Here is a 25,590-nt window from a genome sequence, read left to right as displayed (position 1 = left end):
CTTGTGAAATCCAGTTCATTATAATACCAGTGGATAGATGTCCATTTGGAAGTATAGTAATAGGCGGGGGTATTATTAATTTCTCCACCCCAGCAATAAATTTTTTTTCACGAGTTGCAATGATAAATGAACAAGATCATGATAAAATCATGAATTCGTATTACAAAAAAATGGTGTCTTCCACAATGTACTATGTATTTTTAGATGGCATATTATAAGATTTAATTAAAAAACTCTTGTAGAACTTTAATTAAAGAAAAAAAGTTGATGATCTCTAATCTAAAATATTGATCACTTTTTAAAATAATAACAATAATAATAGGGTTCTTAAAATTTTAGTCTCCACTACATTTATCAACCACAATCATTAGCGTTAGTCTTTCCTCACGAGAGCTCTCTCTCTCTCTAATAGAGCCTCATGAATGGAAGTCTTTTGAGGGGTCTGTATGACCCACATGGTCACTCCGAGAGTGAGTGCTGTTGGTTTTAATTTATAGTTAGATTAGCTGCGTAAGGTTGGTTAGTTGAAATGCAGTAAAGGGTAGAGCAGAGTTGGTGAAGGTTTTTATTACACAGGTTCTTATAGTTAGGTGATTGTTATTATCAAATCTCTCTCTTGCAATAAATCCATGGATACTGAAGAATTAATCCGGAAGTGTAAAGCAATCACGATTAGAGAGGAAGATAAAAGTAAACTGTCGTTGGTAGTAAACATGAAAGACCAAAGAGAACAAGTGTTAGCAGGCTGTCTAATGGGTAAAATAATTCTCTCAAGGGGCGTCAATAGAGAAGGACTCAAAATTGCTTTACAACAGGTTTGGCAAACTTTTAAAGAAGTTAAGATCGAGAGTCTGGGAAATAATATCTTTATGTTCAAATTTGCGGAAGAAGCTGACAAAAGAAGAGTGCTATCAGGGGGGCCATGGCATTTCGATAGGGCGTTGATTGTCCTCACCAAACCAAAAGGGATTGGGGAGGTTTCAAAGCAAGATTTTACTCATATCCCTTTCTGGGTGCAGATCCACAACATTCCAATTGCGTGTATGGAGAGGGACTTCCTTCAAGAGCTCGGAGGAATAATAAGAAAAGTGGAAGAGGTTGAAACAGATGAGAATGGAGACTGCTTTGGGGAATTTGCAAGACTTAGGATTTCCATCAACATTACACAGCCATTGAAAGAAATTTTATTCCTAAAACAAGAAGGCGAGACAGATATCCCAATGCCAGTAGTGTACGAACGTTTGCCAGATTTTTGCTTCAGCTGTGGTATTATCAGTCATCAATTCAAGGAGTGTGCTCAGTACCAAGGCCAACCAAAAGAAGAATTTTCATTTGGGATGTGGATGAAAGCACTTATGATCGAGGGACGCTCAAAGAAACACCGTAGCAAAGAGAGATGGCAGAATGAAGGAGAAAGAGCTGAAAAATCGGCAAGTTCAGAATTCCATAACAAGTCCCAAAAACACCAGCAAGAGTAAGCGAACCCAGTTGAAAAAAACGAGTTAGGACCTGGGGAGGAGGAAACGTGTCAAACTAAAGAGATTGATAGGACTAGAGAGGTGGCGTGGGTGGGTGAACAACATTTAATAAAAAGTGGGACAGAAATAATGATGATGAAGCAGGCTGACGGCGAAATGCAGAGAGGAAGTACTGGCAATGCAACAGTCCCTAGAGATGTGAGAATTAAAGCGGGAAAGGCAAATTCAGCCGAGGGGGAAAAAATGGAAGTAGTCAAGGCCGAGAGACACAAGGAAACATTGGGCTCATATGTAGCCCAAGAGGAAACAGAGGAAATGGAATTATATGCCGAGGGGGGTATATCCTAAATTCAGTCAAGCAAAAAGAAGTGGAAGAGACAGGCACGTGCCACAACAAATGAAGGGGGAGCAAGCTCGGGCCTAAGAATTCATAAAAGGCCAAATAGGGAGAGAGCAGGGCCAAACCCGAAACTAAAAAAGATTAAAGTGGAGGACCCAAGCCATTCGGAAATGAAGAAATTTTCTTTGATTACAGAACCAACCAAGTTGCACCGGGAGCCTTTAGCAACAGAGGAAATGGAGCTCACAACTTCAAGCTTAGAGGAGATATCGGCGGAGGTTGGAAGCCAGCCCTGCCGGAAGCCATGAAAATTCTCAGTTGAAACATTCGGGGTTTGGGGAATCCCCGAATGTATCTAGCTCTCAAAAAAATTCTCCAAATGCATGGTCCTCATCTTGTCTTCTTATGTGAAACAAAGTTGAAGACTATGCAAATGAATGAGGTCAGTAGAAAACTAAACTATAAAAATTGCTTTGCTGTGAGTAGCATCGGAAAAGGAGGTGGCCTAGCTTTACTTTGGAATTCAAAAACAAATGTACAAATTAAATCGTTCAATGAGCATCATATTGATGTCGAGATAGAGATGGAAAATGAGAAGCTTACTCGGTGTACGGGGGTTTATGATCATCAAGACATGAGACAGAGAAAGCATACTTTGACATTGTTGAGGCGGTTATCAGGTTTATCTTCCACTCCCTAGTTATGTTTCGGCGATTTTAATGAAATTCTTCATCTTTATGAAAAGAGTGGAGGGAATGAGAGGCAATTAAGCTTAATTACTGACTTTAGAGAAGCTCTCCGAAACTGTGATCTGTTAGATGTTGGTTACAAGGGGTACCCTTATACGTGGAGCAATGGAAGGTTCGGCCCCGTTTTTGTAAAGGAAAGACTAGATAGGTTTATTTGTAATGACGCTTGGAGAGACGTATTTTCAGATGTTGTAGCCACGAATATTGACTCTTGGACCTCAGATCATTGCCCGGTGGTGATGGAGGCTCAAGTATGGGGCAACGGAATGAACTTTAACCAAAGGCGTGCCACCCGGATCCATTACGAAGATATGTGGAGCCCCTGCGATGCTTGTAAGGAAATTATTAAGGAAGAGTGGAGCTTGCAAGAAAGATGGAATGCTGAGAATCCTGTTTCGATGTTTTAAAAAGTGTCCAAGAAATCCATGGCCAGGTTGATTCTGTGGAGCAAAGAAGAATTCCGAGGGAGACAAAAGAAGTTGGAGAAGCTAATGGAACAGCTCTGAAGCCTCAAGCTTAGTAGAGTTCAGTATGTCAATGGAAATAAGATTAAAGAGGTGGAACGTCAAATCCAAAACATGTTAGTCGACGATGAAATTTTCTGGAAACAGCGTTCTTGGGCAGATTAGTTTAAGGGAGGGGACAAGAACACGAAGTTTTTCCATCACAAGGCATCATCAAGGAAAAAGAAGAACCGAATCTGGGGGATTGAAAATGCAGCTGGAAACTGGATTGAGAATGTCGAAGGAGTGGAGCATGAGTTCAGCAAATACTTCACAAATTTATTCACTACCTCTAAGCCTAATCAAGCTCAAATAGCAGCTGCGCTGTCAGGGATATCTCACAAAGTTTCTAGTAAGACGAACGAGTTCTTGGAGATGCCCTTCACTTCCGAAGAAGTAGTGGAAGCATTGACACAAATGTGCCCAACAAAGGCACCGGGTCCTGATGGCTTGCCAGTAGTGTTCTACCAAAAACACTAGCAAAGGGTCAAGCAAGGAGTCCTCTCAACATGCCTCCACATCCTTAACAAGCAATGTGATGTTGCCTCTCTCAACCATACCTATATCGTTTTAATTCCAAAAAAGAGGAAGCATAGGAAAGTTATCGATTTTAGGTCTATTAGTCTATGCAATGTTATTTATAGGATTATTGTGAAGGCAATAACTAATAGGCTTAAAAATGTACTGCCCAAATTTATTTCGCCAATACAAAGTGCTTTTATTCCTAATCGGTTAATCACCGATAATATCATTGTAGGATATGAGTGTCTCCATAAGATAAGGCATTGTAAAGGAAGAAAAAACGGCTCGGTGGCTTTGAAGCTAGATGTGAGCAAAGTATATGATAGGCTGGAATGAGAATTTTTAGAACAAGCGATGAAGTCTCTTGGATTCTCGCAGAATTGGGTCAGCTTAATCATAAGGTATAAGCTCGGTGTCATCCTCGGTGATTATAAATGGTGCTGTAAGCAGGGTGATTCGGCCGCAGAGAGGTCTCAGACAAGGATGTCATTTATCTCCGTATATATTCATCATTGGTGTTGAAGCCTTCTCCTCTCTTCTCCAACAAGCAGAGCACCAGAGGCTTATTCATGGGTTGTCTTTTGGGAAGGAGCTTAAAATTTCTCATCTCTTATTTGCGGACGATAGCCTAGTATTCACGAGAGCCTCAGTTACCGATTCCCAAAATCTGAAGAAGATTTTCGACTGCTACTCTACAGCCTCAGGCCAACTGTTCAATTTCGAGAAATCTTCAATGTTTCTAAGTGGCAATATTCCGGCTGGGCAAGCGTAAAAAATCAAAGAAATCTTTGAGCTCAATATAGTTTCAAGACATGAAAAATACTTAGGTTTGCCCTCGATGATCGGGAGAAAGAGAAGTAATTTCTTTAACGATATCAAGCTGAAGATCCACAATAAAGTTTTTAGCTAGCAGCACAAGTTCTTCTCAGCAGAAGGCAAAGAGGTTTTGATCAAGACGGCTGCCCAAGCTATTCCTGCTTATGCAATGAGCGTTTTCAAGATTCCCATGGGCATATATGATGACATCCAGCGAATAATAGTAAACTTTTGGTGGGGGTCAAGGAACGATAAGAAAGCTATTCACTGGTTGAGATGGAACAAGCTAAGTTAGGCTAAGTGCAGAGGAGAAATATGGTTGAGAGATTTCTCAAGTTTCAACCAAGCGCTGGTAGCCAAACAAGGTTGGAGGATCTTGCAGTTTCCAGACTCCCTCGTGGCAAAAATTTTACAAGCGAGATACTTCCAGCACAAAGACTTCATGAATACAAGACTTGGCTCTAACCCCTCATTTATTTGGAGAAGCATTTTATGGGGCCGGCAAGTAATAGCCAAGGGTTCAAGATGGAGGATTGGTAATGGCCAAAGCATTATGCTGCATAAGGAGAATTGGCTGCCTAGGCCCCTGACATTTAAACTGATTTCCAAGCCAAGCTTACCAGCTGATACTTTAGTTGCCGAGTTAATAAATGAAGAGCATAGTTGGAATGAAGGGTTGATTCACAGGCACTTCGCCAAAATAGATGAGGAAGCAATTGTTAGAATTCCTTTGCCAAGGAGGCCAATGAAGGACGAAGTAATTTGGCATTACGATAGGAAAGGCCAGTACTCGGTTAAGAGTGGCTATCAGATTGCATTAAATCTGAAATTTCCAGCCAGGTCGACAAGTTCAGCAGCTACTCAGAACCAATGGAATGTTATATGGCTGCTTACCTTACCTGAGAAAATCAAAATTTTTGCTTGGAGGGCTGCAAAAAATCTTCTTCTTTTGGTCGAAAATCTCTGGAAAATAAAGGTGATTCAGGAGCCTTTATGTCAGTTTTGTAACAAGAAGCTGGAAACCATTTTTCATGTTTTAGTGGGTTGTAAGGTGGTGAAGAAAATCTGGAAAATTACCAGATTTGAGGATGATCTGAAAGATAGTGTTGATCAAGACATGCTAAGCTTGCTGATTGGTTTGAAGCTGAGAAGAAGTAAAGATGACATCGAGCTACTGGTTACGATTTTATGGATGATATGGAATGCTCGAAACGGCTGGATTTTTAAAGGAGTAAAAGACGGCCCCCAAGTGACAGTCTCTAAAGCTGAAGCTGTGATGGAAGCCTTCTGAAGAACCTAACTTCCAGCAACTACCCATATAGGCATCCAGAGCTCTTCGAAGCTAAAGGCCTGGAATCCTCCCCAAAGAGGCTACTTTAAGGTCAATGTAGATGCTGCCACCAATTCAGAGAAGCAAATTGCTGGTTTAGGAGCTGTAATTCGAGATGAAGCTGGGAATGTGATTGATGCTGCTGTCAAAGTTTCCAAGTTCTATGGTGATGTGTTTATTGCAGAGGCTGAAGCAATCAAATGGGGGCTTCAACTTGCAGGGAATGTTTGTATAGAGTCCTTGATTGTGGAATCAGATGCGCAAGAGGTTGTTAAGTTAGTTAACAATAGTCGAGGCTGCAGATCCAAGATCTTCTGGACCATTTCAGAGGTGCAGGGAGTTTTGAAGAGCTTTAGCTCAGTTTGTGTCCAATATACTCATAGATCTTGTAATGCAATAGCCAACTCTTTAGCTAAATTAGCTCTAGAGAAGCTCGAAACGATTATTTGGTTGGGTTCATACCCTCCCTACTTGTTGTACTTGCTCTCTTCTTTAAGGTGAAATGAAGGTACTTTCCATTCAAAAAAAAAAAAATCAACCACAATCATTTAAAGATGGTAAAATAATAATTTTAGAAATTATCAGAATTCATCATCCAATAATAATAATTGCAAGTCTGATGTGGCATTAGTAATTTTGCATTAATATTTCCAAAATATTGCAGGGAGTATAATGACATTTCTCGAAGAGGCCAATTATTGTTTAAAATTGGATCAGGATCCTCTCCTGATCTGATCTTCATTTGAGTAAGTGTTATTAATATGATTGGTGGTTAACAAATTAAAAAGAAAAAGTATTTAAATTTTAATTATACATTAATACTAAAATAAAGGTGACACAATATCTGTAAAAGATTAATAGTGCTCAGATCACGAGAGAATCTCAATCCTTTAAAATTATATGAGGTGGGGCTAGTGAACCTACTAATTTTCTTCAACACTCACTTTTTTAATCAATAATCATCATATAATAATTTATTATTTTAATTCATTAGTTCTCAAAAATTATAAAATTATCTTTAATTAATTATTTTCTTTTTACTGCAACAAGTATTAGAAACTAAACTAATTTTGCTTTCTTTTAATTTTTTTTATTCTTTCTTGGTAAATTAACTTAATATTTCTTTTATTTTTCATTATAACATTGCCAAATTTACCTATTATTATCATTTAAACTTCAGACAAAAAACAAACAATTCTTAAGACTTCGTATAACTTTTTAAATAGAGTTTATTTAAGTATTTTATTAGTAGAGTTTTTATAAGTAGAGTTTTTACCCAAAATATTTTAGTTATTTAGTTGTTAATGAGAGTTTTTATTAAAAATTATAAAATTACTTTTATAAATAAATTTTTTAAAGTTATATTATGAAAAGAATGAAATAAGACTGTCAAATAAGTAGAGAATATTTTAAATATTTTAATATTTAAAAAAATTTCAATCTCTACTTTTAAAAATTAAGAATTTAAACTTTTATTAATAGAAATAAGATAATTTATATAATCTTTAAAAAAATATTTTAAAAAATAAATAACAATAAAAACTTTTATAACTTTGAGCCATGAAAAGAACGTGCCAATTGTCAAGGGCCGCTCGAACATACTCATCCCGCGACACAATACAATGCACACTAAACCCATTGCAAAGTTGCACGTAGCAGCCGAGCTTAAAAACCTCTAAAATCCTTTCAATTAAGTCTCAAGCTCTATCTTGTACTCATCAGTCCTTCTCCGGCATCTCTATCGCTCGCTCTCTCTCACTGATCCTCACCAAGGTAGCTCATCTCTCTCCCTTGATTCTGTTGTCCATTTATATTTCCCACAAAAATGATGATCAGTAGCTTTCTTTTCTACTTGTTTTTTTGGTTCTTGGGAAAGCTATAGTCAGTATTTCAGTCTCAGAGTGAGCTGCATTGTGTTGTTTTAGGGTCGATAATAGAATTGATTCATTTGGCTTTTTTTCTTCAAAATAATGGAATTCAATTGAAATTCGTTTAGATAACATCCCCAAATTGGCTCCTTACGTAGTTTATGAGTTGAAAACAGTACAATGTGATGTGATAATAGAGCTTTTTAAATGCTTTTGTAAAAGCAACCACTAAATAGGATTTAATAATTTAATCTAAACATGAAATCCATTGAATCATAATTAATTTCACGCCCTTTCTTGGAAAATTCTAGGTTTTTCCTTTTCTTTTTCCTGAAATAATGCATTTTTTTTTAAACTCAAGTTACAATTGTTTTTTTTTTCCACTGGAAATGCAGGAGTGATAATAATCCATCTCAAATTCATATCCTTGTTTATTATACATGATCTGCCATCTCCAGAAATACCTTAAGCAGGCACGGATTCCCCTAAATCCATTAACATCTCGTATCCGTTTCCATTCTTCCTCCGAGAATTGCTCTCATGTAGTTTCTTCTTCCCCAATTGAATCTTATTGCTCTGATGGCGCTAGATTGGATCACCATCAAGTCCTATGTGTAGACTCACCAAGGCTGCCTGACATTGATGTTATTATTTCCAATGTTCATGTTGGAAGCAGCGAAGATGAGGTTTTTCAGTCTCTGAAGCAAGATCATGTGTGTAATGCTATACAGCCTTCTCACTACCTTGTTAATAAGTTGATCCACCGGTTCAAGGATGATTGGAAATCTGCGTTGGGCATTTTTAGATGGGCCGGGTCATGCCCGGGATATGAACATTCATCGGAGATATATGAAATGATGGTGGACATATTGGGGAAGGTGAGACAAATGGATCAGATGAGAGCATTGTTGGAGGAAATGAGCAAGGGTCATATTGTCACACTAAACACCGTTGCTAAGGTTATGAGAAGGTTTTCTGGTGCTGGTCAATGGGAGGATGCTGTAAGAACATTTGATGAGTTAGGAACTTTTGGGTTGGAGAAGAACACAGAAACCATGAATTTGCTGCTCGACACTCTTTGCAAAGAGGGCAAAGTTGAGCTGGCCCGTTCAGTTTTCTTGGAGTTAAAATCGTGCATTCCACCAAATGCTCACACATTTAACATTTTCATCCATGGTTGGTGCAAAATCAATCGGGTTGATGAGGCTCAATGGACAATTCAGGAGATGAAAGGACATGGTTGTCATCCTTGTGTAATTAGCTACTCTACAATCATTCAGTCTTATTGTCGCCATTACAACTTCAGCAAGGTCTATGAGCTTCTTGATGAAATGCAGGCTCAAGGTTGCCCTCCAAATGTTGTTACTTACACCACTGTCATGTCTTATCTGGCAAAGTCAGGGGATTTTGAAGAAGCTATACGAATAACTGAGAAAATGAAAATTGTTGGATCTAAACCTGATTCACGTTTTTTCAATTGCTTGATTTATACCCTAGGGCGAGCTAGCAGAGTCCAAGAGGCAGTTTATGTTTATCAGGTGGAGATGCCAGAGAATGGTGTTGCCCCTGATACTTCGACCTTTAATACGATGATCACAATGTTTTCTCATCACGGTCACCATGAGAAGGCCTTTCATGTCCTTGAGGAGATGAACAAGTTAGAACATTGTAAGCCTAATGTTCAGACATTCCACCCATTGCTCAAATCATGCTTTAAAACTGGAAAAACGGATGAGTGCTTGAGTCAGTTATTGGATGACATGGTTAATAAGCATCATCTGAGCCTTGATATCACAACATACACACTTGTGATTCACGGGCTTTGTAGAGCAAACAAATGTGAGTGGGCCTACCTCCTGTTTAAGGAAATGATTGGTCATGACATAACACCTAGGTACCAGACATGCCGCTTGATATTGGATGAAGTCAAGCAGAAACATATGTACGATGCTGCTGAGAAAATTGAAGCTGTAATGAAGAAATTGTAAATGCCCAAGTGACGAGGTCCAGGTGAATATATTGATGCTTAATTGCAATGTGATTTTTTGATTTCAACCCTAATGTGGTTTTTATTGTACCACAACAAACATATTTATAACCAAATTTGGCATTTGTTTTGTACTTGAGGCTTCAGTAGTCCTGATGTTTAAAATTATTTCAATGTGCGGTTGACACACATAATTGACTACACTTGGAACTGAAAAACATAATTTCATATAATATTCCATGAAAATAACATGTCTGGTGTAACACGTCAATTTCACGTAAACATTACTTCTGATGCAGCAGGTGTACCAATTATGAAGTCATAACATCTGAGGGAACGAGTCAATTTTACCCAAGCAGTGATCTTTATGCTGACTGAAGAACACTTGCAGCAGTTAGTGGTAAAGCAACGTGGGTTATGAATGTAGACTTTCTAGTTTCTATGCTATCTAAATAACATGCCACTTCAACATGAACACATCTGCTATTGCAGGTGTTAAAAATGATGTATCAGTTTTACCAAACTGGAAGTTGGGGCACAAGCCGCAGAGCATCTGCTGCAGGTGGTTACAGAAAAAAGGGCTGAGGAAGGGGGAAAATATCTGATTTTCTGCCGGCATTATCAGTTTATTACTCTGAACAGTGTTTGGTATTCTGATCAGCCTCCTACTTCATAACAGTGCCACCATTTTGTAAGTTCTTCTCCCCTGAGCAAACTGAAAACAACATAAACACACTTGTCTCTGGATTCAAGATCTCCCCTGTAACATTTTACCGTCTTTCTTATTAAAGTATGATTAGAAATTATGGTTATTGGTTATGTGTATTTAATCATCCAACTTAGCCTTGGGCTTCTCTTCAGCTATAAATTGTGCAGGAGAGGTGTACTTCCTTGACATTTTATAACTGGTGCTGTAACTTGCACCCCATACAAAAATCATGTGGGTCCCACCACCTGTTACAACTTTTTACGTATTTTTGAATGGGATGTAAGTTACGACAACTGTAACGTAGGAGGATCCTTTTTATATATATGTTGTGCTATTTTCTTCTCTAGCACGCCGCATAGCCTAAGTAACAAAATAGTTAACAAGTCGCAATGAGATTGGAATTAGAAGCTTGCATGAGTTGGCCCATATGGGATTCTCTTATGTGGCTTTGTTATCAATTAATTACCTGGTGAGGCTTATCATTTTGCATTAAAAATGAGTCCAATTCCTGAATGTGTTTTTTGTGTGTATGTTTCTTCTTTTTTTTCCGAAGTTAGTTTGAGTCGTTTAGTGTAAATTGCATCGGATGCAGTATGTGTATCACGTGATCTTGTCCATTTGAATGCAGTAAATAACACTCAGAATCAGACTTCTCGCGATCTAATGACGCTTTGATATATCTATCATATTGAAGTTAAATGGACCCAAACACAATAACCATGTGACAGATGGTCCACTTCATTCTACTTTAGACCAAATGTGCAAGCTGTGCTAAATTCCATAACCTAGATCTTTTCTTTTTGTATCATTCGGGGCCGAGTGATCAGACAGATCAAGCTTAATGACCCTTGTCTGTGGTGCTGCGCATGTTTTTTAATACTGAAGGTTCCCCGTTTGCGAGCTTTTCCTGCTTTTCGTTCATAGAAATTGTCAAACTAAATTGGGAGTGTTGCTTTCATTTTCATTCTACATATTGATCAATATAGAATTTAAAGGAGTGTTGCTTTCGGAAAGTCTGCAACGGAACACAAGCCAAAACTGGGCGCCAGGAAATAGGTACAAAAAGAAAACCACAGCAAAAAATACACAATTTGACTCAGAAACTGCCAAGCGGCAGTGCTTGAAAATTATCGTGGCCGGTAATAGGAAGACTACAGAACTATCATACGTTTAAAGATTATTACAACGCCAGTTTGAACGAGTCATTGTCATTGACTCTTTTGGAGGTGATTGTAATTAAAACCCAGTAAAGCAGCGGCTGCGTGAACTTAAAGCTTTGCATGTGCTTCAGATTAAAATGGTTTCGTACTTACCAATGGAGAAAAGGGTCGCCATCATGGATTGTTCCCTAACTACTAGCCAACTCGTCCATCCATGTAGCTGGGTCAGCAATGATGAAATCAAGCGTTCTTCAATTGCACCCGCAACAAGTTCGCATTAACAAATTAGCCTAATTGTGATATCGAACGACATATTTATTACAGTGACGTTTGGTTTGGTGGGGTTCATACGGCACGCTCAATTCCATTTTCAAGAAATAAAGGAGCCACACGTCTTTTGCATTAACTCACCTTTTATTCCGATGGATTAATGAGACATAAGTTCGTGATTCATGCAATTACCTTTTTTAACATCTAGTACAAACACTTGAGTAGTATATTCGCAAAAGACTCTTTGGATAGATTCACGTATTTTTTAATTTTTTTAAAAAAAAAACCTTATAAATAGCATATAGAGGTGCAAAAAGACAATTTAAAATTATGGGGCGCGTGCAAATAGTATAAATTCCACATAAATAAAAGAAGATTTCGTGAAAGAATCCAATGAAACCAATGCTTTCCCCACCCTTCTCTCCTGTTTCTTGTTTTCTTCTCATTTTCATTCTACATATTGATCAATTGCATCAGTTTCAGTGACAGTTATCTAGTTTACACGAATAAGTCACCTAGATAATTATTATTTGTCTCTTCATTCTTGTTTTCTTCTCGTTTTCATTCTCCATATTGATTGATTGAATCAGTTTCAGTGAAAGTTATCTAGTTCACACAAATAAGTCACCTAGATAATTATTATTTGTCTCTTCATTGGCCTAAGCCTTTCACGGGCAAAGGAATCTATAGCTATATTATGTGCTCACTTTGTTTAAATTTTTTCTCCACCATGAATAAAAGTACAGTACCGATATTCTCATTTTCCATAAAAGTAAAGGCAACTAAAAATTTTCAATCACGTAATCGTTATCTTTTTGTTGTGGTCCGCAAACAGTTAAAAGTAGGTACTTTCTTGATTAGCTCTAGATTCTTGAATGTCTTTCTTTGCTTCAACTGGTCATTGAACAAGCATTAAAGGATTCAATCTCATGCAGTCATCTTCCGACTGTCAAACAAAAGCTCTCTAATTTTCTATTTCTTTCTCCTGCATTCCAAGATTCCTTATCATTATAAACCTTACCTTATAAAGAATCATTTTTCCCAAGCTCTAAGATAAAATCTCGATTGGGTTTCACATCTGAATCAAAAGCTTTGTTTTTTATCTTTGTTTCTTTGATGCCTCCTTCCTACTTTCCTCTTCGTTGGGAGAGCACAGGTGATCAATGGTGGTATGCATCACCTATTGACTTTGCAGCTGCGAATGGTCATTATGAACTTGTAAAGGAACTTCTCCACCTAGACACCAATCTCCTCATCAAACTCACTTCACTTCGCAGAATTCGCCGCCTTGAAACTGTGTGGGATGACGAGGAACAGTTTGACGATGTTGCAAAATGCCGTTCTTCTGTTGCAAGAAAGCTGCTCCATGACTGTGAAACAAAGAAGGGTCACAATTCTTTGATTCGAGCTGGCTATGGTGGGTGGCTTCTGTACACTGCTGCCTCAGCTGGGGATGTCAGATTTGTTAAGGAGTTGTTACAGAGAGATCCTCTTCTTGTTTTTGGTGAAGGAGAGTATGGTGTCACTGATATTCTATATGCGGCCGCTAGGAGCAAGAATTCTGAAGTGTTTAGGCTGCTTCTGGATAATGCTGTGGCCCCAAGGTGTTGCCTTAGCAGTGGAGGAGAATTCGAGGAAAAACTGAGTGACAGTTATTCAGTTTTTAAGTGGGAGATGATGAATAGAGCTGTTCATGCTGTTGCTAGAGGTGGGAATTTGGATATTTTGAGGCAGCTGCTTGGCGATTGTGAAAATGTTTTGGCTTATAGAGATGTGCAGGGATCTACCATCCTGCATTCAGCCTCTGGAAGAGGACAGGTTGAGGTAAGGGACCTTCTGCTTTCTAATTGTTAGATGCCTAATTGGTCATTTGTTCACACTGCAGAGTCTTTGATTTTTTGGCGAGCAGATACCTAATTAGCTACAAGTTTTTCCCTGTTTCTTGTTTACTGGAACCTTTTTATAGCTAAGTTTGTGTGATGGTTATGCAATGCATCAGCATTTTTAATGAAAAAGTCTGAGGAATACTTAGACAGCTGGGTTTTCCGAAGTAAATGTTGCCGGTGGTCCTTGTAAGAGACAATTTTGCTCTTGTTTTCACATTTGAGTAAAATTCTAAACGAATGCTCATGTCTTTTGGAAGTATGTAAGATCGAAACTATAACATTCTATTTGAGTTGGGAGAGATTCGGAATTCGATTCATTCATTCTGACCAAGGAATTAAATGTTGCAATTGAAGTGCATGTAACTTTGTGTGCCACAGAGTTAGAATTCACTCTGTTGATAGGTGATGCTATCCTCATCTGCCTGATTGAACTTGCTAGGTCATATAAATGGTAAGCCCGAAGTGGTGAAGCTGCAAAATGTGTTTTTCATTAATGCGTTTCTTGGATGCACTGGAAAACCAGTGCAATGTCCCATTTGTTTTGGCTTCAAAAGTCTCCCTCGAAGAAAGAAAATTTTGACCACTGCATGACCAAGATTGGAAGACAAAACAGATTTCTTAAATTTGGATTGGAGAATTTAAGATAATTTTTTTGGCTGTTGCTTTCCATTTAGAATTACAAAACCTGCATATTTTTATGAAGCCTATGGGAGAACAAGATTCAGTTTGTTTTTTCTTGCCTACCGAAACAACACGCTTCATTGGACCACCAGCCACCTGAGAATTGCTACTTACATTTCTGTTCATCTGTTAATGCAGGTAGTGAAGAATCTTGTAGAATCCTATGACATCATCAACTCTGCAGATAGCTCAGGGAACACAGCCTTACATGTTGCTGCTTACAAAGGTTACTTGGCTGTGGTGAAGGTTCTGATTGCCAAATCACCCTCTTTGATCTCTGTAACAAATAGCTATGGCGACACTTTTCTCCATATGGTAGTGGCTGGCTTTCGGTCCCCTGGCTTCCGAAGAGTGGACCACCAGATTCAGCTTATGGAGCAGCTGGTGAGTGGTAAGATTGTAGAGGTGAAAGATACCATCAATGTCACAAACAATAATGGCAGAACCGCTCTACACTTGGCTGTAAGTGAGAACATTCAATGTAATCTGGTGGAACTTCTAATGACAGTGCCATTGATCAATTTAAACATCCGGGATGGTGAAGGCATGACCCCATTAGATCTTCTCAAGCAACATCCAAGATCAGCATCTTCCGAAATTTTAATCAAACAGTTGATTTCAGCTGGAGGAATCTCCAACTGTCAGGATAATGTTGCAAGGAACGCCATCGCTTGTCATCTGAAAGGGCAGGGCATAGGTGTCAGTCCTGGATCTTCATTTAGAGTCCCTGATGCTGAGATATTCTTGTATACTGGTATTGAAAATGCATCTGATGCAATTTGTGATGCAGCAAGTGTGGAATACAGTAGTTGCCTCAGTGAACAAAGTGACTTTGACTCAAGTAACACGCCAGATGATAAGAAGTCAAGTCCTATAGATTATGCTGCAAGGCGCCTCAAGTTTCTTCTTCGGTGGACAAAGAGGAAGGAAAGAAAAGCTACTAGCTCAGAGTTGGGAGATGGTGATACCTTGGCGACATCCAGTATATCTACAAATTGGGGAAACAGCCCCATTTCACTCAGGCAGAAGTATCAGAAATCTGTATCCCTTCCAAACAACAAAAGAATCCTTTCTCTAAGGAGTGATTTTCCAAGTCCAGACACCAAAAACAAATTTACTGCAGGGCTAATGCATGGTGTGATCCAGCCATTGCCACATTTAGCTTCTCCAACTCAATCATTGCCGAGTCCTTTATCTGGATCATCCATTTCTTCACCTACATCAATGGAGAAACAAAACGGTGTGGATATTTCAGAACCCTCTTGCATCAACGGAACTCCTCAAATGAACCGAAAACAGACTTCCTTCGATAAGAAGCTGATGAATCAGTATCTCTGTTTTGGTGCACAAGGGCTGGCTGGGGAAGATTCCATAAACAACTTAAAGCCAGGTAGGAGGTTTAAGCATGTTGGTTCTTTAGTTACTTGATCTGTCATGCGAGGCTTTGAGCTTCAAACCTGTGTTCTCTTCATCCGTTCCCACTTTTCCAGCTTTCACTTTCAGATTACATGCTTGTATTGTGAGTAAATTATGTATAAAATTTCAAGCACTTTTACTGAATTAACAAGGAAAATGCATTTTTATAAATTTGATAGCAAGTTTCTTCATGTTATAGAATGCCTTTCAAAATTTGGGTTAACTCTGGAACAACAACGAATCCAAAGACACGCCATATAATCTAGTTCTAATTTTGGGTTAGAGCATATTTGGGATTATTTTAGATTGACTAACACTTAAAATATGCTTGGTAAATCAACTTCAAAAGTGATTATTCAGCAGTTTGATTATTGAATGATCAATTTTTGTATTGATCCTTAAAAATAAGAAATTGTAGCTTTTCAAAAGTTGATCATCTGATAATTTTGGAAGTTTTGATTTCCAGTTCATGAGAAATTTGAGATTAAGGTATCAAAATCTCTCAATTTAATGGAATTTAAAATTCAATGGCAATACCAAACAATGGAAAGGGAAAAGGGTTTCACATTCCTTTCTCCTTCTCCCTCCAACTCTTAAGGTCTAACTGAAGGACTAGGGATTCCAATAACGACCGTGGTGCATTGTAAAGGAGGCTCCATCGCCAGTGGTGATCAATCTTTAATTTCTTAATAAATATTTTTTCAATTTTTAAATATGAATATAAACACAATTTAATTTTTATTCATTAGCACTTAAATTAATGTCTTTTTTTAACCATGAATCATGAATATGTTTAAAAATATAAGTAGAAATTGGTCTTATAAAGTCCCAGGAGAATCACAGAATAATGAATCATACTTAAAAATCCATACTAATAATAGGCAAGAATAACACAAACGTTAAGTTGTGAGGGCCATTTTAATCATTCAGCAAACGACAGAATGGCTTTCTGAATGAACGGTTATCCAAGATTCAAAAGACGGTTGAAAAAGAAAAAAAAAGCGGGCCACCAATTTTAACGACATAATTGCCTATTTGGAGGAGTAGCATGATATTATTAGACATTAATATTCAGGGTAGTTTAGCAGTCTCTAGTCTCCATATTTAAACTTGCCCTCATTTCCGTAACTTACTTAAACAGGAGACACAAGATTGCCCCGCCCATTTATAAAAATACATTTCACAAAAAAATAAACAGGTCTGCCATAGTTGAATCTTGTTTGAAGATCACACTATGGCGCCTAATAACAACATGTCGCAGGAAGAAGAAGCAAGGCAAAAGGCCATTGATGATTGGCTTCCAATCACTTCTTCCAGGAATGCTAAATGGTGGTACTCAGCATTTCACAATGTCACCGCCATGGTTGGCGCCGGTGTCCTCAGCCTTCCTTATGCCATGTCTCATCTTGGATGGTATCGCAAATATATGTTTTATGTAATGTTCCTGTGCCGTGTTGATTGATCCGGTTACTAATTAATACAATTGTTTTACTATTCATCTTAGGGGTCCTGGAATTGCTGTGCTGATTATATCATGGGTTGTCACCTTGTACACCCTCTGGCAAATGGTTGAAATGCACGAAATGGTGCCGGGAAAGAGGTTTGATAGGTACCACGAGCTAGGGCAAGGAGCGTTTGGTGATAAGCTTGGACTGTGGATTGTGGTGCCCCAACAGGTTATTGTGGAAGTGAGTACTAATATCATCTACATGGTCACCGGAGGAAAATCGTTCAAGAAAGCACATGAAGTGATTTGCCCCAGCTGCAAAGAGATTAAGACCTCTTATTGGATCATGATCTTCGCTGCTATCCACTTTGTTCTCTCCCATCTTCCCAACTTCAATTCCATCTCTGTTGTCTCTCTGGCTGCCGCGGTCATGTCATTGAGGTAGGCCTAACCAAATTAAATCGATATGCGCTAGTAATATAGGCTAGAATATTAGTGATTGGTGCTGGAATATGTATCATTGGTATGCTAACTACACAGTTTGATAATTTGTGTGACAGTTACTCGACCATTGCTTGGGTGGTGCCACTTGAGAAGGGGGTTGAGCCTGATGTGGACTATTCATACAATGCTAAATCAACAACTGATGCTATGTTTAATTTCTTCACTGCCCTGGGAGATGTTGCATTTGCCTATGCTGGTCACAATGTTGTGCTGGAAATTCAAGCAACAATTCCTTCAACCCCTGAGAAACCGTCAAAGGGTCCAATGTGGAAAGGAGTTGTTGTTGCATACATCATTGTTGCCATCTGCTATTTCCCTGTAGCTCTCGTTGGATACTACATTTTTGGAAACACTGTTGAGGATAACATCCTTCTCACACTTGAGAAGCCCATTTGGATCGTTGCAGCAGCTAACTTGTTTGTTGTTGTCCATGTCATTGGAAGCTACCAGGTAATCGAATCGTTAAATTAATAGACCTCAAACAAATTTAATTTGTATGCATGGCCACCACAACTTTTCTGACCTTATTACTTCCTTGTTCTTGGGGCAAATGAATGCAGATTTTTGCAATGCCAGTGTTTGATATGATTGAAACTTTCCTGGTGAAGCAGTTGAAATTCACACCTTCTTTTATGCTTCGTCTTGTCACCCGTTCTTTATATGTTGGTAAGCTAGCTAGCTATGACGCGACTCCGACATTTCGATATATTCTTCTACCATTCGTTTTGCCAGTTAGCTGCATATATACTAATTAATCATTTGTTCTAATATTCATTTTCAGCATTTACAATGATTGTTGCTATAAGCGTTCCTTTCTTCGGTTCCCTGATGGGATTCTTCGGAGGATTTGCTTTGGCCCCAACAAGTTACTACGTAAGAACTACACTACTTATTAACCTTCTTACCAGTTGACCTTTTTTTTTTTCTCTTGTTTACACACACACACACACACATATACAATAAGAAACACATTATATGTGCTAGAATTAATGTTGCTCTCATCGTACAGCTGCCATGCATCATGTGGCTTTGCATCTACAAGCCAAGGAGATTCAGCTTATCCTGGTTCGCAAACTGGGTATGTTTTGATTAACTCTTTTAAGAGAAATTTAAACTCAATTTGAGGCTAGCTTATTGAGACACTGATTATTAATGAAATACGTTTTACGTTTCCAGTTCTGCATTGTTCTTGGTGTCCTATTGATGATTTTGGCACCCATTGGTGGGCTGAGATCAATCATCATGTCAGCCAAGAACTACGAATTCTTCTCGTAAATTCCTTGCTGCTTCTTAGATCAAGATTCAACAAGCAAGCAGCTGCTGCTTTGAAGTTGGACAGTGATGGTAGCAATATTGTTCGGTTAATTATTACTTCTCGAGCCCCCACCTGGTTGATCCAATAGTCAAATTAAAGCTTGACTTGATAGAATTTATATTGGCTTTTGTAAAAATAAATATTTGACTTTATCATTTCAAATGTTTAGAAAAATCGATCAGGCAACGTAACAAGAGAAGGAAGATCTTCTGTACTTGCTAGTCCTAGTTAAGCTTTATTCATCAATTGTAATCAACATTTATTGTGACATTGTGGTCCAATCAAGAGCTCCTTTGATGTTAAACTGGTTCACCTGTGTATTATTTTATTCTTATTTTACCATTCCTATGGTCTTAATAAGATTGTATTATCTTTAAAAAAAAATTTAATTTTATCTGTAGCAAAAATTATATAAGAATTTATCCCATTCACAGGTTTCAACCAGAAGCTTCCGTCAATATTATTTTTATCTTATCACATGTAAATCTTAACTCAATCAATGATGTAGCGGTAGATATAAGCGTGGTAAAAATTCAACGGATAAAATTGTGTACATCGAGATTCGAGAGTGAAGGTAATGGGCTAATGTTGCCAAGCGAACGAAGAAATGAGCTACTGGGAAGCATGAAGTCTGGCAAGGGGTATTCTGCCATAGCAGCACCCTTCGCTCACTTGAGTGATATTAATGTAAACATTGGGGGTTGGTAGTATTTTCACTTTTTATTTTGGGAAGTTGAAAAAGGGTATTTCCGTCACCGAAACAAAAGATAGGGGTATTCATGTAAATACGCACAACCGCGCGATATCCCTGTCATCTCATTTATTTTCCCGCCATTTCCCTGTGTAGCACTCCAAGGAAAATCAGTGAAACCCTAGACTGGAGTAGAGTGAGCGAGAGTGACAGACAATAATCGCCATGGAAGAAGAAATTAAAGCAGAATTCCAAAAGAACGGATTCAATTTTGTCGACGAGGGTGAAGTTCTAAAGAAATGTAACTGCTTTACCACTTTTGCCCTTGAATTCCACTCGAATTTTCAAAAGCTGATACTCCCGATTTTAATTATTTGTTCATTTAGGTCTTACTTTCTGCATCAATTATAATCTTAAGCCCTCGGATCTCGTCTCAAGCTGGGAGGTTTATTATCTTAATCGGTAATTTTTAATTTAGTTTCTTTATTAGCTAAAAGTTGCCTCTTTTAAGTTTATCCTTGAAAAAATTAAATTAAATTAAAATGAACTCTGTATTCGGTTAATGGGAAGATAATTTATCTGTTTTAGAGATTAGAAATCAATTAGGTTTTGTGTTTTATTTCTTATTCTGTTTTACTTGGATGGTGTAATGAATAACTTTTTTGAAATTTATGTTTGTTTAATCGATGATTTTGGACAGGCAATTGGATGAGTCGACAGTTAAAGATGATGAAATGGATGGGTTTATGCTGCATTTGCAAAATGAGCAGAAAGAAGCAATTATTAAAGAGGAACCCAGTTTGCATATCTACTCAAGTAAAGATGTGGACATGTGAGCAGTTCTGATAATTGTTCTTATGCATTTTGTTTGCTTGGTTGTTTGTTTAACTTGATAAATGGATGCTTCAGGGGTTGAATTAGGTGATGTTAGGTAGACAAGATTGTGGCCTTTTAAGATTTAGGGTATAATCTAGTCATAAGTTGATAAGTAGAATGATTCTGGAATCATTTATTTGTCATTTTTTTCTCCATGGGTAAATTATTGTTATTTTTGTTGTTCTGATCTTTTAATTACTATTTTAACAATCATAATAGTTGGTAATTGGTCAGCTCCTTCTTGTCTGGTAACTTCATTTGGAAGGAACTTGGAGTAAAAGTTTGTCAGTGAAAGAATTCTGTCCTCTTTATAGTAAAAGTTTGATGTCATAACAAAGCTCCAATTTTTCTATTGTTGAGCTGTACATTGTTAATTTTCAGATTTGAGGCAGAATAACTCTTAGTTTATTAATTCCTTTTAGATGTGAATGAATAATTATGAACCTGTTGTGTAGGATTTTGAATGATGAAGATGAACACATAGCAGAAGATATTTATTTGTCATTTTTTTCTCCATGGGAAAATTATTGTTACTTTTGTTATCCTGATCTTTTAATTACTATTTTAACAATCATAATAGTTGGTAATTGTAGTCAGCTCCTTCTTGTCTGGTAACTGCATTTGGATAGAACTTGGAGTAAAAGTTTGTCAGTGGAAGAATTCTATCCTCTTTATGGTAAAAGTTTGATGTCATAACAGAGCTCCAATTTTTCTATTGTTGAGCTATATTTTGTTAATTTGCAGATTCGAGGTAGAATAACTCTCGGTTATTAATTCCTTATGATGTGAATGAATAATTAAGAACCTGGTGTGTAGGATTTTGAATAATGAAGATGAAAATATAGCAGAAGATATTTTGGGCACGCCAACAGACAATCTGAAGTTATATTCAGATGCATTAGATTCAACTTATAAAGCTAATGCGAATGGTTATTCTTCGGATAAACCGTCAAAACTCGCGACACCCTTTGGGCGACGAACAGAAAAGCTTGTGGTGAAATTCAACATCAATAATCTGCCCAATACAGAGAATGGATGTATTGAACATGATGATGAGAATACTGAAGATGATATCATTAAAAGGGTTAAAACAGGCAAGAAATGCTCCTTGATGGTACATGGATCTGGACCAGAACCAGGCTGCAGGTTCATGTATGACAGGACTGAAGACAGGGTATCTGATTTTCTTTATGGTAAAACAGTTCTTTTTCTTTTGCTCCATTATGTGTTCTGCTAATGCAATTTTTTGGTTATGTAGTTTAATGCACTTGAAAATCGCATTAGAAAGCATGCAAATGCACTTGTTTCGTCCGGGCTTTATGAGGAACCAACAGACCCCACAGTTGCTTCACAGGTAATACTTTTGCTGCCTTGTTGATTCACTATGTCTCTGTTACTATGATGTATGTTATATAAAGCTAAAAATCCATGCATCTAATGGAATCTATTTCTTCAGAGGACTTTATTTGCAGTTGGAATGATCTGTTGTGATGGGGATGGTCATTTGAATGATAAATCCGTGTTGCTACAAAGTAGGTAAAATAACTTTTCCTTTTCATGTGCATCAAAATGGAAGCAGAACCTAAGGGGTGGCTTACTTTTCCTGACGCACTGAGTGAATGAGAAAAAAACAACCGAATGGAAACACGCTTAACAATGAGGCCTTACGTATATAGCTGTAGGTGTCCAGGCCAAGCAGGGCATCAATGCGCCTGGTTTGTAGGTGTATTAATTTGTGTAAGACCAGATGATAAGCTTCATCTTATTGGATATGTTTATTTATTGGCAGAGAACTACTTGATAAGCACCTGATAAATCCAAAACCTGACCACTTGTTTGACATCTTTCATGAGTCGGAAAGGCATTACTAATCATAATATGGCATCTATCTCTTAGTGTCTTCTCGAATTTGAGTCTCATTCTGATCACATTTGACAGTGTTGAACATTCTGGAGGGCAACGTGTTCGTCTAGACTTGCATAAACTGGGCGAGTTTTCCCTTTTCCCTGGCCAGGTAAAGACATCGGCTAAATGCATTAAAGATCTTGATCCATTTATTGAAATTTTAAATACAGCATTGCTACAGGTAGTAGGCATTGAGGGGAGCAATCCAAGCGGTCATTGTTTGATTGCATCCAAACTAGTAGATCAAATTCCTTTGCCTGTTGATGCTGTTGTGGATGTGCATCCTTCAATGAAGCAAGCTTTGGATCAGGAGATCCATTCAACAGTTGTGATCTCTAGGCCAGAAGAGATATCAATGGTGCGCAAACTTGTCTCCTACATCATTTCAAGACATTAAAATAACAGCATGTTTTCTGCTTAACCGTGTCAAACTGTGTCTCCAGTTGCATGTGTTCACATATGTTGGCACATCCTAGACCAATAAGATTAAAACTGTGAGAATTTGAAGAATTTATGTTGGACCACAAAGTGATGCACAAATGACTTGAAATATTGTAGAAATATTCTAGGGATAATGATGCATCAGTAAGAAATGAGTGAGTTGAAGACCTTTTGAAGGGAAAGGGTGATTTAAAAAACCTAGAGTTAGCAAAATATATGAATTTAATCGTCTGACTGGAGATCGATTTTTCCCAACCTGAAAAGGCAGAGGGTTCTGATTGGCTGTGTTATATGGTTGAGAAATTTGCGATAATAAAGAAACCAAAACTCAAGCATGGTTCCTCTTTGATGTTCTGCGATTTATGTAGATCCCTGTGGAATCTTACATTTTTTATTTTCAAAATAGATTATTGCAGCAGGCCCTTTTACCACAACAGACAACTTATATTTTGAGCCTTTGAAGGAGCTTATATCATATGCAAAACGAAAGCAGCCTCAATTGCTTATTTTGGTATAGATCCATAACTCTTTAATTGAATGATTGTTTGAAGTAGATTGTAGTTTTTACTATGGAACCATGGAAATTTTACATCATGACTCTTTGAATTTTCTTCAGCTGGGCCCGTTTGTTGATTCTGAACATCCACAGATTAAGAAAGGAACTACAGACTCAAGCTTTGATGAAATATTTCATCTGGAAATTCTCAGAAGGGTATTGCTTTTATTTATTAGGGATAAAGCCTGGTTGTGTTTCTTTAATCATTGCAATTTTTTTGTTTCTTTTTTTTCAGTTGCAAGATTATGTAGAGTATATGGGTTCTGAAGTACGTGCGATTCTTGTGCCTTCTATACGGGATGCTAACCATGATTTCGTTTTGCCTCAGGTAACTTTAGTGCTTAATGAAGGATAAAATACTATTTTCTGGGCCTATTTTTGTGATTTTATATGTGGCACATAGTAATGACAATGAAATGGTAAATTGTGCAGCCTCCTTTTGATATTCAGCCACCTGATATCATACATCAGGTACATGATTTCATGTCTAGTTCATGTGAACTTGTCAGAGCTACCTCCATAATTTTCGATTATTTGTGGTCTCAAAACTTGTATTCTGTGTTCAGATAACCAGTCTTACAAATCCAGGGACGTTTGAGGCAAATCAGGTAATAGCAGCTACCTTGTTCAAAAAAATTTCGGTTCTTTCATGCTTTTATCCACTATTTATTTTTGTCCTTGTTGCATTTTCAAATGTAATGTTGATAATAAAATCCTTGATTTTGCTATTCTAAAATCTCATGGGAAGACCAAGACCTCGAAACCATAGCTATCTAAGAACCACTGAGCTTCTTCAGGAAATAGCTAGTCAAAGCTGCTACTACGCATACACCAAAATAAAATACCCCATATTAAACAAATATGCCATAGCAATATCTGTGATGAGTCTAATGCATTAAGTTCTTACAGTGGCTGTAACAGACCTTGAAATTTCCACACACTTCACAGTGCAGTCTGTCAGTTTACATTATAACTCAGATTTATGCATGATTACGCCTTGCTTTATTTCTTGGTTAAGTGATCTTACAATGTGCTAATTGGAGATACAAATGTGTGTTATTTACTGTTAACGGTTTGGGCTTTCAGATCAAAGTAGGTTGCTGCACTGTGGATGTCCTTAAACAGCTTAGTGGAGAGGAGATGTCAAGATGTTCCAAAGATGGAACATCTAATGATCGCATGGGTAGACTTGCAAACCATATACCCAACCAGCGCAGGCATGTATAAATAGAGATCTATTCACTTGATATATCACTGATGGGTCCAGCGTTTTTGTAAGTTTTTAACTCTTTATGATTTTGGAGCAGCTTTTATCCTCTATATCCACCTGCAGAAGGCATTCCATTGGATTTTTCACTTGCTCAAGAAGCTCTTACTATCTCTACAATTCCAGATATAATCATCCTACCTTCAGACATGAAGTACTTCATAAAGGTTGGTAATTGAGTCCAGTAAATAGGGCAACACAAATCAGATTCTATTATTACAATGATGAAAGATAGCTTTCAAGTTTCTAAAAACTCAATTTGATATCTCAAAAAAAAAAAAAAAAAAGCCCGACATAATGCATCCTATGTAATTTCTCTTTGGGTACAGGTGTTGTCCCTTGGTGGAAGAAATGAAGGGGAAGAGCAAAAGAGGTGTGTCTGCGTGAATCCAGGAAGACTAGCCAAGGGAGAAGGAAGCGGCACCTTTGCAGAGATTTACTACCATGGGAGTCCTGAGATGATGAATGCTTCAATTATCAGCATATAATTCGTGGAATGAAGTCAAACATGTCTACTATCGTGCAGACTTCTTGCAGTGATTCAAAGATGGGCCACAATATCCAACATTAAAGATTCGGGAAGCTGTTGAGTCAACCTTCAGGGCCAAACTGCTCCAGGGGCTGCAATTGACAGAACCAGCAGAAGCAATTGGATTGTTTAGTGGAGAGAAGAGGTACTTGTCATTGCCGCTTCTGCTAACAATTAACACTTCATAAATTCTACAATACACTGTAATTATTTTTCCCAGCTAGTAGGAGTGGCCTTATAATTATTCATTTTATTTCCTTCCTACGTCTATTGATTCTACTTTTGGAATAGCCATCTAACAAATAGTCCAAATCAGAAGCAAATAAGAGATTTAGACTGCACAG

General features: G+C 37.7%; 5 protein-coding genes across 8 annotated transcripts; all 5 read left to right on the top strand.

The window, feature by feature from the left end:
* The first annotated feature begins 629 nt into the window (after positions 1–629).
* On the top strand, positions 630–1,478 carry LOC112099188. The gene has a single exon (XM_024186305.1). The coding sequence runs from the start codon at positions 630–632 to the stop codon at positions 1,476–1,478; it is 849 nt and encodes a 282-aa protein (XP_024042073.1).
* Positions 1,479–7,377: 5,899 nt separating this feature from the next.
* Positions 7,378–10,816, top strand: LOC18044761 (pentatricopeptide repeat-containing protein At3g04130, mitochondrial). Of its 4 annotated transcripts, none has more exons than XR_002906107.1 (4): positions 7,378–7,511; positions 8,002–9,616; positions 9,896–10,003; positions 10,086–10,815. XR_002906107.1 is itself a non-coding variant. In XM_024186704.1 (3 exons), exon 2 carries the CDS (start codon positions 8,047–8,049, stop codon positions 9,592–9,594), a length of 1,548 nt encoding a protein of 515 aa, XP_024042472.1. In that variant the 5' UTR covers positions 7,378–7,511; positions 8,002–8,046; the 3' UTR covers positions 9,595–9,616; positions 9,893–10,816. The 4 variants fall into 4 exon arrangements, 2 of the variants coding, with proteins under 2 accessions (XP_024042472.1, XP_024042471.1); XR_002906106.1 differs by having other exon boundaries at positions 9,896–9,993; positions 10,086–10,814; XM_024186704.1 differs by having other exon boundaries at positions 9,893–10,816.
* Positions 10,817–12,558: 1,742 nt separating this feature from the next.
* On the top strand, positions 12,559–15,859 carry LOC18044760. Its single transcript, XM_006438049.2, has 2 exons — positions 12,559–13,556; positions 14,438–15,859. The coding sequence occupies exons 1-2, from the start codon at positions 12,849–12,851 to the stop codon at positions 15,725–15,727; spliced, it is 1,998 nt and encodes a 665-aa protein (XP_006438112.1). The 5' UTR covers positions 12,559–12,848; the 3' UTR covers positions 15,728–15,859.
* A 977-nt stretch (positions 15,860–16,836) lies between these two features.
* On the top strand, positions 16,837–19,291 carry LOC18045672 (lysine histidine transporter 2). The gene is made up of 7 exons (XM_006438048.2): positions 16,837–17,128; positions 17,220–17,603; positions 17,723–18,116; positions 18,227–18,332; positions 18,448–18,539; positions 18,676–18,744; positions 18,843–19,291. Exons 1-7 carry the CDS (start codon positions 16,950–16,952, stop codon positions 18,939–18,941), a joined length of 1,323 nt encoding a protein of 440 aa, XP_006438111.2. The 5' UTR covers positions 16,837–16,949; the 3' UTR covers positions 18,942–19,291.
* Positions 19,292–19,802: 511 nt separating this feature from the next.
* LOC18045671 (DNA polymerase alpha subunit B) lies at positions 19,803–25,224 on the top strand. Its single transcript, XM_006438047.2, has 16 exons — positions 19,803–19,973; positions 20,059–20,134; positions 20,373–20,504; positions 21,365–21,722; positions 21,807–21,902; positions 22,005–22,084; positions 22,487–22,562; positions 22,635–22,811; positions 23,301–23,405; positions 23,511–23,606; positions 23,686–23,778; positions 23,883–23,921; positions 24,017–24,058; positions 24,537–24,667; positions 24,758–24,884; positions 25,047–25,224. Exons 1-16 carry the CDS (start codon positions 19,898–19,900, stop codon positions 25,203–25,205), a joined length of 1,863 nt encoding a protein of 620 aa, XP_006438110.1. The 5' UTR covers positions 19,803–19,897; the 3' UTR covers positions 25,206–25,224.
* Positions 25,225–25,590: the final 366 nt, after the last annotated feature.

This window comes from Citrus clementina, unplaced genomic scaffold (genome assembly GCF_000493195.1).
Source record: "Citrus clementina cultivar Clemenules unplaced genomic scaffold, Citrus_clementina_v1.0 scaffold_4, whole genome shotgun sequence".
In the NCBI taxonomy this organism is placed as follows: Eukaryota; Viridiplantae; Streptophyta; class Magnoliopsida; order Sapindales; family Rutaceae; genus Citrus; species Citrus x clementina.
This window is presented reverse-complemented; position numbering and strand designations above follow the sequence as displayed.